At 35.8% G+C, this 13541-nt stretch overlaps 1 protein-coding gene across 1 annotated transcript in view; it reads left to right on the top strand.

The window, feature by feature from the left end:
* LOC125673047 (uncharacterized) overlaps positions 1–13541 on the top strand; it is a 424666-nt gene that overhangs the window by 378501 nt on the left and 32624 nt on the right. The window contains exons 12-13 of the mRNA XM_056159423.1: positions 7924–8469; positions 12940–13104. Coding sequence (XP_056015398.1) covers positions 7924–8469; positions 12940–13104 — 711 coding nt within the window. The remainder of the gene's footprint in view (positions 1–7923; positions 8470–12939; positions 13105–13541) is intronic.

Genomic DNA, 13541 nt, shown 5'->3' with positions numbered 1-13541 from the left:
CTGTTAGTGGGCAATAATATTTTCCAACACGATTAAATGTTAACATTGCAAAGATACCAATTCTGATCAATCAAGTGAAGGCTGTAGAGTGGGTTGCCTGTAACCCCTGTTATAACTCCTACATGTACATCCTTTGGATTTATACGTTAATGAAAATTAAATTATTTCCAAAAATGACATATGATGGAAACCCCTCTTCACTAATTTAATTTACACAAATCATGGGCAGATCCAGGAAATTTGGAAAGGGAGGGGTTTTTTTTAGTTGTGAAAGGAGGGTTCCACCATCTATATGTGTGGGTGTTTTTTAGCAAAATTTTCTGATGAAAGGGGAGGGTTCCGACCTTCGGGATACCCCCCCCCCCCTGTGGATGATCTGGATCCCCCACTGCAAATTATTTCAATATTTACATGCGGACATTTTGTTTCAAAATAATAATATAATTACAGTAAATACATTATAAAGCACTATCGTAACACTTATTTTATCTTTTTTTATTGGGAAAGGTTGATGATTGCTGCTCTACATTTTAATGAGAATTTCTCAAGGCTGCATGTCATAACGAAGGAGGGGGACCAACAATTTAAAATCAGCTTCTCGAAGTTCAAGCGTGGGGAATGCAGTGTTTGTAGGAAGCCTGTTGATCCAACAATTAGTAAGAATGTACTTCTAAAGATAATCTACTATCATAATTCATATCAAAATTAAATGGCATGACATTTTCACTATTTTTGCATTTGTCACTTTTCTTTCAATCAAGTTTAAAACAGCAATACCAATGTTAATGAGAATATGTATTATTTATCAAAAATTTATTTATTAGAATATAAAGCATACATAAAATTTAAATAGTGTCCATTTATTCCAGCCCATCAGTCCTGATGAAAGAGACTTATTTGGCCTTTCATGGGTCATCAGAACTATTACCATACTCATTGCCAGCTAAACCACCTCCAATGTGCAGTAAAGTTTTCCATCCTGATAAAGAAGAAGTGGTGCTACATTTTAGATCGAGGTTCAGTCGGAAAGAGACATCCGTGTGAATGCAAGATGAAGATAACGAACAGTGATCAATCTCTTAACTCCTGCAAGCAATACAAAATAGATAGTTGGGCAAAACGTAATACTAGCTATTTGGACATTCTAGGAAAGCAGATAAAAATATGTTGGTAATACAGATGTGCTCTATTTTAATCTTGTTTAAAAATGTTAAATCGTTGTGAAACACCTTTATCTTTGGTTTTGTTTAAATCTGAACCAAACCCATATAGAATAGTAGGTTGTGAAAACAAATTTTGTTATTTGTTTTATAAATAAAAAAAGACTGGGAACAACCATGATATAGAGTCTGACCGTTGGATAACAATCTGTTTGGTCTTGCATACAACAGTGTGTTTTTGCAAACACATTATAGAATGAAATATTAGCATAATATATGTAGTATTAGCTTAGTATATATAATAGTTGTAAGAGTTAAAAAATGATAAAACTTTTTTTTTTAATGAGAACATGAAAACAGGGTCCTCGTCCCGTTCCTTGGTGCAGAAACATTTTATTTAAAATATTGTTTGTGTAGCTGATGCTTTCTAGAAAATTGATATTTTGTAGTATTCTGTTTTGCCAGTATTTATTTATAATTATGATATTTTTTACTACCATTATGTTTATAAATGTATTATTTTTGAGTCATTTCTTATAGAATGTTGTGCTTGAAATTTTTTGTATGCATCATGGATGAATCGTACATTTGTTTTTAAAAAAAGTTGCTTCAACTAAATCATACCATCACTCAGGTGCATTGAATCCTTGATACTCCTCAGAGGCAAAGAAATTCGTCACAGCACATGAGGGTAGAGGGAATCGCACCTTGTACCCTAGGTAGCCTTACCCATTGGGGTCATGTGGATTTTGTATTGATTAAATCAATGAAAAAAAAACTGACTTGCTCTTCAATTGCTGCCCTCATTTCTCCATACTGGGATCAGTATTGGTATTATGCCGTCTCGAGCTCATGCACATTTAAACACACTGATGAAAACCCAGGGTGTTCAGTAAAGCAGGCTAGTTCCTTGTTGAATAACTCCCCTCTTCTCATCAACCCTTGGCAATTCGGTGCAGCATACAATTTCCTTGGCAACTGACATATGGGAATATAATCCACATTGACTCCTAAAATGATTTGTAAATCATGTGAATTTGTGAAAGAATAGAGAACTCAATAATGGGGAAAAGATAAGACAACTCTCCTCTAGATGATATTTTTTAAAAATTCTTAGAAAAAATTGTAAGTACAATTATAACAGTATAAAGGGGGTGTCATATGAGAGGATATAAAAATCAATGTTATTTTTCAGCTCTTTCCCAATGAAGTAATGAGCGAAAATACACAACAGGAACAAATGATTTTGTAATAATAGTAAGGCTATTGATAATTGAGGGTATATACCATACCACTCCCTAATTACTAAGGGGTGGTATGGTACACACCAGTGCGACCACTAACATTGTTATTACAGACAAAATTACAGATTCCTGTGAAAACGACGTGGACAGGCGTAATATGGTCATTAGACATCTGTAATTTTATCATTAATATAATTAAGAATCATGTACAGTTAAAAATGATTGATCAATTTCGTATTTCCCAATTTATTTTATAAACAAACAGTCTAACGGTGCCTTATCATTCCGTGCTTCCGAGGCGATGTTCAAGTTGTTCACGTTCAGCATTCTCCCCATTTAACTCGTCAAAATAGTCAGAATCCGTTGCAGCTGGCTCATTTTGGTAAGGGACGATGTCTGTACGTACTCGTAACGATAATCTTCAAAGGAAGACGCTTCAAATGATATGTGGAGGTCGATTTCGTCCACAGAAACGGATGTATCGTTTGGATTTGCCTTACTGCCCTGTTTGAGACTGATGGGTTGTGATGTCACACGTCATTATGGCTAAATATAGTAAAACCGGAAGTCCAGTTCATTGATTTCGGGCAGGTGCAAAAATAGCTAACTTTGACGGCGAATATCTCGGTATTGAATGCACGCACGATCATAAATTTTTGTCCTTATATTTTTAAATGAATTTCTGAACCAATTTACCATTTTTGCACCCATGACTTCCGGGGCTCTTTAAATTTGGAGTTATTTGAGACATGCACAAGAAATATTACTCTACTACCCACACCCTCACTACCACCATCACGACCATGAATTCAGAAAAGGAAGGTTGGGAAAATAATGATAAAATAATTGGGATTTTAAACATCGACAAAATGGATTATGTTGAATTTTTTGGTTAATGGAACTTAATCAAATGCGACGAAAAGTGTACCATTAATCTATATCTTGACCAAAAAAAAAAAATCAAAATCCGGGTAAGTGTTGTTGATAATTGTAACCGAAAATTGTAACATATGTTGCATTTACATGTACAAAGTCATAAGAACAGCCTCTGGTTCATTGTTTGTTGCACGTCCCGTCGGGGATTTTACACTCATAAGGAGACGGCACCATCAGTCGGTGAAGTATTACAAATTTAGATCTATGCTTTGCGCCCAAGGCCGTAGCAGTGTACGTTCTTTAACATGCCAACTCCTACCCAAATAGGAGACCTCCATTTTGAAGGTCATATCCGAAAAAGCCATGAACTTCACTTCTAAATCCAGAGCGTTTGATGAAGGAGGATTCACTGCTTCTTATTACGTCTGAGGTTTGACACGGCAACTGCACGAGCGGGGTTTCGAACTTACGATTTCCCAGTTACGAAGCAAAAGTTCTACCACTGAGCTACCGTGACAGATTGAGTGTGTACGGCTTACATAATGTTTCGTTAACCACATTAATATATCATTAATAGGAGTGTACAATGGGACGGAATCAAGAGTTGGGTAGACTCTGAAAAGTTTATTGTACAATACACTATATTATCATTATTACACTTTGCATCGAATTATGGGTTACCAGTGTATTGGGGTAAATATTTAATTTTACAACGGTAATCCACCAGTGATCTTTTCCAGGGCTGCGTTATTGAACTGTATACAGATATCCTGGTGGTATCATGCGGTTCCTGGTGGATCCTTCCGATCACACGCTGACATCGTATGACCCAAGTCATAATGCTACAATTCTTTAAATAATGAAATGGTATCCGTGGGCAAGAAATTGTATATATGGAACGTGACATTTTCATTTTGAAAATTTGAATATGGTTCTTTCTATATGATTTAAGGATGGGTGGGATGATATCATGTAAACAATTACAACGCAGACATGGGGTATTGATTTTTGTTATCAGAAAATGTCGAGCAAGAGGAAAGACTACTAAGACACGATAAAAACCCGTAGACAAAAATAAACGGAAATATGATGAATTATTAGGCATATAGTTGTTTCTTAAAGAGGTTCACACCTGCGATTTGGAGCAAAGTCATTTTTGAGGGGTGGGTGGGTGTACTTTTGATTTCTACCCTGAAGGAGAATTAGGAAATTAAAAACAAAAACTGCGATCGTAAGGCTTGTTATTGAGCTACAGTATCCCAAACATGATATTTTTGCACTTGAACTTTATTCAATTAAACTTGATTTACATGTTGGTGTCAAAACAACGTAGGCATTACAAATCAGTTAGATATACAGATCTATTCTAACAATACAGTAAAACAAGTTAATGCAAGTTAAGGAAATAAATGATAATCTTTTTGTACTTGATATGCGAAAAAGTTCATGGTATTGCATTTGAGAGCTTAAAGGCCGAGAAAATAAGCACCGCCTTGAAATTTACCTGGTCTGTGAACCCTTGTCAATCAGGAAAAATTAAGCTTAAGATTGGATGCTAGAAATTGATGGACTTTTAGCTTCTAGTCTTTGTGTATACCTTATGTAAAACTTATACGGTACCAATTTTGATGCACCAGATGCGCATTTCGACAAATAATGTCTCTTCAGTGATGCTCAACCGAAATCTTTGAAATCCGAAATAACTATGAAGTTTTAGAGCTAAATATAGCCAAAAAACAGCGTGCCAAAAAAGTGGAGCCAAATTCGTCCAAGGATAAGAGCTATGCATGAGGGAGATAATCCTTAATTTTGAAATGAATTTCTAAATTTTGTAACAGCAATTAAATATACATCCGTATTTTCAAGCTAGTAACGAAGTACTTAGCTACTTAACTATCTTAACTGGCGATCGTGGCGTCCGTGTAATCGTTTGATGCTGACCGCGTAGTCCAGCTTGATAGGGAAACGGTTTTGGTTTTTTCATGTAGAGAGATTCACACAATAATAACAATTAGTACATGAATTATAAAATAATATATTAGGTTTTTGATAATTATTATGAAATGTTGAATATCATTTACACGGACATCGATTTAATGTTAAACAGATTAATTATGAGTAAATGCATTGTATGCTAAGGAAATCTTGTTTACCCTCAGTTGAAAATTTATAAGCGTAATTTTCCCCTTGAAACAAGGCGGCAAAAGTTCAACTTATCGGATGAGAAATTAGCCGCGATAAGGACTCTTTCTTGTATATAATGGTTGGATTGGGATCCAGAGGAAGAAAAAAATCTTCGTCTAGACCAGTTTTTAAGGAACTGTTGGAAAATGCGAATGTCTTGTTTGTGTAGGCCATGCGCTATGGCCATGTCGAGTCACAAAGACAACTTAGGTAGCCAGAGAATTCTGGTGTGCGTCCAGAAAAAAACTAATTCAAACAGAATAAAACTTTCTAAGCTGTTTTGGAATATATAGTCATCATGGGACATGGGACATCAACTGTACATAGCCAGACAATCTACCGCAGTACGCAGAAACTCTCGTCGGAAACTGTATGTTTGGCAGTCAAACATCGTCAGATACTGGGTATCCGACGAACAAAGGCAGTCAAATGAATACAAAAAACTTTGAATAACGAATAGTTTGCCTAAGTTTCCAATGGCTAAGGTTGTCATTTATATAAAATAAATTGATCGAGCTTTAATTTTTACGTTTGATTCATTAGATTTAATTATCAACGTTTCGATTAATCTGCAAAAAAAAAAAGCCCACTACCATGGAGTTTTCAATCATACAAAAACGTACAGATAATGCAGGTAACACAGATAATATTCCGTGTATTTGTACATATACAAGCTAGCAGGATTCTCTCGGCCTTGAAGCTTCACACCTGCCTTAAATTACTTCCGCCCCTCACTTAACTTGCCTGAGGAAAACCAACCGGTTGAAAACCTTGGCCTTTAGTATGACATATTAGGAGTAAAGTCCATTTCTAAATTTCGCATAATTTTTTTCAGGTCTTCTTATGAAATTCAAAATGAAACTTAAAAGAGTGGGGTTGGAGATTCAATTTTTAAATTATTGCCGAAAATACTAAATCTTTATACAAAATTTCATGCATATTGATTGAAACTTTTTTTCTTATTCTTACCTGCTAATTTTTACCTGCAAACAATAAAAGAGGCAGAAACCATACCATTATCTCGCAACATTTTTTGATTTTCATGAACAAAATTAACATTTAAGCACAGTAAAATATATACATTATATCAGTTCTTTATCGTCCTTTATTGGGGAAAAACATTAGAGTATTATTCATCATTAGTGGACGACGCTTTCTACATACATGCTCAAGTTATGACATCATTTCTTCTTGCAGACGAGTAATATGTATGCATTTATATATTAATGGTATGAATTATCATTTCTATACAGTGCACAAGCATAGACATATTTAATAGAATATAATTTACAATATCATTGATTTTCATTTGAAGTAGAATATTTTTTTAATTCTAGTATAAAACTTCATAATCTGCTTGTTTTAAAAAAAACCTGTTCGTCCATGTATGTATGATTAGCTAATTTTCTTTGTCAATGCTTAACCAAAAATGCGTTAACCGAACTATCAATGTAAATAAAGGACTAGAGCCACAAAGTACTAAAACCGGCCCTTTCGCAAAAAATAAAGGAGACTTTCATATATGATGCTCTAAGATTTATAGGTCATTGAACAATTTATTTAAAAACAATATTTTTCTAGTTATCGTTTTACAGTCGTTTAAACTTTGTATTGTTTTTCAGCATGAAAACTAAATAACGTCATGATGCTTACGTCATGGTGTTGACGTTATGAGAATCACAGTGTAAAACACCAAAAACAATGGACAAATAGGTTAATATATATTTTTGGGTCTTATTCTGATTGTAAATCAGAACTGTTAAAATACTTAGAACTTGTATATTTTCTATCACGACGTTTAGATTTGAGATATATTGCCCCCTCCCCCCACTTTACATTTGTTTTTCGCTGTATTGGACATAATTTAAAAATTGTGATAGTAGCCAGGGGTCAGTGTTTGCCCAACTCTCTATATCATGTTACTTATGGGAGTTGTGAGCTTGATCACTATTCGATATCGTCACCTTTCATTTTCAATCCAATTTATGTTATCATAGTTTCCAAGGAATGAAAAATGTGGCATCCACGTCCTCAAATTTTGTCTCCAACTAAGATATTTTTAAATTTAATGTTTAGGTTATTTTGAGATTGAAGTCCAGTCGTACTTCGCTTCATAACGCAATTAGGCCAATCCAAATACTTACGCATCTTTATTAATCGGACTAACTTGCGGTAAAATTTACTACCTTTTAAAGAAATGGATCCCAAAAGCCCCTCCAAATGCATATCACATTGAACTTTTAACAATGTACTTGATTCTTGAAAAGCATGGATAAATTCATAGAAAGAAAAGACAAGTTGAGAAAACAGTAATAATTAAGGAGTTATAAAATCTGTCGATTGTAACCTTTCAATTGAGGGAAACAAATTTGATGACAGTGTCGAATTTTATACCTAATGTATTTGTTCTTAGAAGTGAATTTGAGCAACATTATATGATATGCCCAATGATATTTCAGATTTGTATGGACTGTCACTCTCCAGACAAAAATGGAGCATTCTTATCCACATCTTGACATCAGAGAAATACAATGCGTCTTTAAATTCATCATGGAAAGATAAAACAAGAGCTCTGGGAGAAGTATTTCCAGTCCTGCAGAACGACTCTATAGTCGACGAACACGATGTCATTAAGGAATTGATTGAAAATGACAAAGTACTGACATACCAAAAGAACAATAGCTCCGTTGGGTTCGCGTCAGACGATGTCCGCCATCAGGTGATGAGTTACTTTGTCCAGAATTGTCTGAACACTGTCGAGGACTATGAGAACTACTTCAGATTGTCGTCAGTAGACTCGTTGTTGGAGTATGTACGTACGTGGTGGTACATCAGAGATACAGATGAACGATGTATGTACCTAACGGAGGGACTTGAGGAGTCCTTTATCAAGAGACTTGGAATTGATGCAATACGTCATATAATGGTGGAGGATAGAGAAGACAGTGACGGCCTCTACAGTAGAGAAAGAGAGAACTGCATTCTAGATAAAGTGAAAAAAATACGTAAGTTCCTCTTTTTAGAGCTAGACGATTAAGTGATCTTTTTCCACATTTTGTCCAGAGCCCATCCGTCTGTTTGTCCGTCTGTAAACGTTTAACAATTTGTACTTTTCCCAGAACGAATTCGCCAATTCCAATAAAACTTGCAATAAATCATACTTGAGTGAATAAAAATCAAATGTGTTCAAACACAGAGTTATACCCCTTTCAAAGGGAAAATATTCAAGAAAAGACTAAAGTAGGGTGTGGGCCAGACTATCTTTAGAATATTTGAATGACCCACTTAAACGTTCTCCTGATAGTCTAGTCTAGAAAAGTTTAAATTTGCCTGACATTTTGCTGACATAGTGTACATTCAAGTTGGTTGAAATCACGGTTCCCGGAGGTACGAAAAGTCATTTATCTGCAAACCTTCCTAGGTAGAGCAGCTTCGAGTTGGTTTAAATCATGACCATGACCCTGGGGAAGGATGGGACCAGGATAGGGAATCAAAGTTTGACATGGGAAGATGGTACAGGGATTTCAACAGTCTCGATTGAAGTCAGCATTTCGCAAATTCTATGGTCGCTATAACGATCTAGTTCGTCAATACAACCTCGCATTGGGTCAAATGCTGTCTGACGTGTTTCATACCGATTGTTAAGCCGTTCTTGGCACACTGATTTTGACTGCGGATAACTCCGTTTACCTGATCAGGATATGGGGCTCACGGCGGGTGTGACCGGTCAACAGGGGATGCTTACTCCTCCTAGGCACCTGATCCCGCCTCTGTCGTTCAAACAGGTAGTGACAGTTCCATCGCCAAACATTTGGCATCAGGTTTGAATGTCACGGGTCGTCGAAGAAGACCTTAGAAACGGATGTCCCGTGTCGCTATAGACACGCTATAGAACCCTCACTGCTCAAAGGCTGTAAGAGCCGTATATTCTCGTATAAAAAATCATTGCAGCCCAACCCAATCCAATGGGGACATGATTTAAACAAATTTGAATCTATACTAGGTTCCTTGGGGATGCTTAGATATGAAAGTTGAAGATAACGAACAGTTATCAAACTCAACACTCCCATAAGAAATACAACTAGTGTTGGAGAAGCATGGATCCCTGGATATACCAAAGGTAGGATGAGGTGCCTAGGGAGAATAAACGTCCCCTGTCAACCGGTTACACCCACCGTGAGCTTTATATCTTGATCAGGTAAACGTAATTATCTGTAGTCAAAATCATTGTGCCAAAAATGGCCTCAAATCGGTATGGAACACGTCAGACAGCATTTGACCCAATGTTATATCGTATACCTAATACTGTATCATCCCTAATACACCTACCTTGGCAAGGGTGAGACAGCTGCAAGTAGGTAGGGCTATCTCGGCCCGTTGTCAAGGGGCTGTCTCGCCCTCAAATTTCAAATGGCTATTTCTTCTTTAATCTTTTGAAATCTAACATAACTAGTATTAACTACATGAAAATGTGTTAGACACATTTTTAAAAAATATATAATTCTATCTTTCACGACAAAATTTAATTTAAGCAGAAAAATTAAATTAAAACGTTTTTAAAAACAGCGCTAAATTGTAACGAGTATCTAAGCAAAGGGTGGTAATCCAAGTAACAATTGTTTATTTAGAACAATAACACGTTTAACTTCATTTAAAAACAATCAACGTTCTAGGCGATAGAAAACTGTAAGATAATTATGGAGGGTGATATTGAAACATTTTCAGAAATTCCCGGTCCTAATGGATTTACAGCAATCTTGATGTAAAAAATTGCTTTAAACCAATTTCTGAAATCTAGCATCCCGAGGACTTGCCAAGTCACTTGGCCATAAAACGAGAAAAGCAAAACCAATATCATCCGACGTATTTCAACGAGTTATAGGCTAGATGCTAAACAGATGTGAAACGGTATAAAAACAAAACTTACTTCAGTAACACTCCCTAAGCAAAGAAATAGCAGCATCAGGTCTGTAAACATTCCAGTTCATACGATGACGCCACGTAAACAAAGTTCCACAACTCTTACAAATTATATGAAATAATGAAAACGGGCGAGTATGGTAAATCCGAAAAAATAAATAAAAATAATTCACTTATTTCCAATTTTAGTATTAATTAGCAAACCCCTAGTAGCTGCTTAATAGTATATACATGTACATGAACAACACATGTATAAGTTATGTTTGGGTCAATACCCCCCTCCATTTTTAAAAAAAGATGTTGATCAACTTGTTGTGTTTTAGGTATATGATATAAACAATATCACACTCTAATGTTGATATCGGACCTGAGATTGCCCCGAGAGTGATCTCAGCCCTCGCCCTACGGGATCGAGCCGAGACCAATTATGGGGCAAATCCCAAGTCCGAGATTAGCATTAGAGTGTGATATTCTATATAGGTTGTATTGACGAAACACGTCAGACATCATTTGACCCAATCATAGGTTTTATTAGCAAACTGGATTGTTATAACGACCGTGAAATTTGCTAAGTGCTGACTTTAAACCAGACAGTTAAAACCCCTGCACCACCGACTTCTTTGTCAGTAGCCTGCCTCGATTTAAAACCTGACCAGACACAGAACACCCTCTTGCGTATCGATTCATTTGAGATATATAAATACCATTCGCAGGAGATAATGGAATACTGCTACATGATACGTCGTAGGTGTGAATAATGCATCGGTACAAATGTCAGTCATACACATAAATAAACTTCGCTGTCCAGTTAAGGCTACCAAAGGAAAATCACAATGCTGTTATAAATGTACCTCCGTGCACTTCGCACTACATGATGCCACAATGAAAAAGTACGTCCCAGCGTACATGTTCTGAAAAATGTATCGAGGGGAAAGTGTCATAATATTTTGTTGTTATTATACCCCCGCAACAAGTTGTGGGGGTATACTGGAATCGTGTTGTCTGTCTGTCTGTTTGTCCGTCCGTCCGTCCGTCTGTAGACGCAATGGTTTCCGGGCTCTAAAGCATTATCCTTTACACCTACCATCACCATATCATATATATGGACTACTCATGGGATGAAGATGTTCCCTATCGATTTTGGGGTTAAAAGGTCAAAAGTCAAGCGCACTGGACATCGAAGTAGCAATATGGTTTCCAGGCTCTAAAGCGTTATCCTTTCGACCTACAGTCACCATATCATACATATGGACTACCCATGGGATGAAAATGTTCCCTATCGATTTTGGGGTCAAACGGTCAAAGGTCACGCGCACTGGACATCGAAGTAGCGATATGGTTCGGTTTGTCATGCCATTTGTTTTCTACACTCAGAGAAGAGGTAGTTTATACCTATTACCAACACCCTTTGGGGGAATGGGGTAAGCGGGGGTATTCTTTGTGACCATTGCTCACAGTACCTCTTGTTTACTACTGTTATCAAATGATAAGCTGTATACGTGAAAACATTTCTTGTCAATTGTTTATATATATTATTCCTTGATGATATCAAATAATTCTCCATTTTTGATATATAGTGTACACGAAGGTGATATTCATGTTGTATTGTGACCTTGAAATCGCCCCTAATCTGAATGACTGATGCGTTTAAAAATTCCCTCATATACATAAATAAGCTCATACTACAGACACAGTGGCAAAGTTCAGGTTTATCTGCTATAATAAAAATTCAAATTTTTCTGGAATAAAATCTAGATGTATTTATGCAATTGAAAAGTGCGGGGAGCAATTTCTGTCTTGTATCTTAACAGCATGATATACATAGGAATGTTGACAACCCCGGTAATTCGATGTGATGACTGTTGATATGTTGATAACTTTTAGCATGTTTAGTTTGAGTATACATTAGTTCCCAACAGGCAATTTCCATGTTAAGGATTTTTATTTATTTCTTAGTATATTACTAAAAATTCATCTTGTTACCAGCATGAACCCGAACTGTTGTTCACAAGTAGGACCTCTTGCTATTTTCCAAAATCGAGGTATTACGTGATATTCAACTGACGTCACAGGAAATTACCATGAGGGGAATGTACGGTAGTTCAGTCACAGTCAACATATGGGTACTATCGTTTCGGTGTTTAACCGTAACAAGTGTAATGATACCTGTGAATTTAAGGTGTAATTTTACCCCATGATTATTGTACATTTTACTATGGAAGGCTTTAATCTAGTTGTGTTGTGAAACTTTAGCACCCCGCCCCCTTTTAGTGTATGTTCATATCAATCATAACACAGGACAATTATTTGTATATGAACCTATCAATAGAATTACAAGCTGTACAGTTTCGGTTTCCCCTCATATACATTGAAATATATTAAGATATCTAAATAAGAATAGTTGATAAAGTTTTATTCACAGATTACTATTGTTATTCACATTTTATGAACAAAGTGAAATTCAAGTTGCCGGTTTCTTTTTTATTATTTCAGAAATTTAGAAATTTGGTATCTTGTGTCTAATGTGTTATGAGTATTGCAACTTATAATTTCAGTGTGCCTTCCCTATGATGTATTCAATCTTGATAAAGATACCAAAGACCGATTAATACAATTCACAAAGAAATCTGAATCACAGCGACAGTCGCCCCCCGGTACCATGTGTCACAACAGTGCTCTTGGATCATTCCTAATCTTTGATAATTCGGACAAAACAAAAAGTAAGTCTTTAGAATCGTTTTATTCAGAAGATTAACCAATTATTAGGTGTCATATCATAAAACATATCGTGTTATGTTATACAATAACTTGAAGATCAGATGACTGTCGTTAAAAGTGCACAAACAATAAACATGTCGTAATATATAGATATTTCGAAAAAGAACTTCTGCATCAATTTTGAGTGATTTGCTTTTTAAACCGAAAAGAACTGGGGATAGTATACGTTCTCCAAAGAATTGAATGGAACATAAATGATAATGATACTATATGTATATAGCACCCTTTTCATACACTATGTACATATATGTTGCATATTTAACCAGCACTATGTTTAAGTTAAAGATGAAAGAACTTAGTTTTGGTAAGTATCCACATTATGTACATGTGGCACCAACTGCTGGATTAGCGGGTTCGATTAAACGCATTTGATCTAAGG

This window comes from Ostrea edulis, chromosome 3, assembly GCF_947568905.1.
Source record: "Ostrea edulis chromosome 3, xbOstEdul1.1, whole genome shotgun sequence".
In the NCBI taxonomy this organism is placed as follows: domain Eukaryota; kingdom Metazoa; phylum Mollusca; class Bivalvia; order Ostreida; family Ostreidae; genus Ostrea; species Ostrea edulis.
The sequence above is the reverse complement of the archived record's forward strand: the minus strand, read 5'-3'. Positions and strand labels throughout refer to the sequence as shown.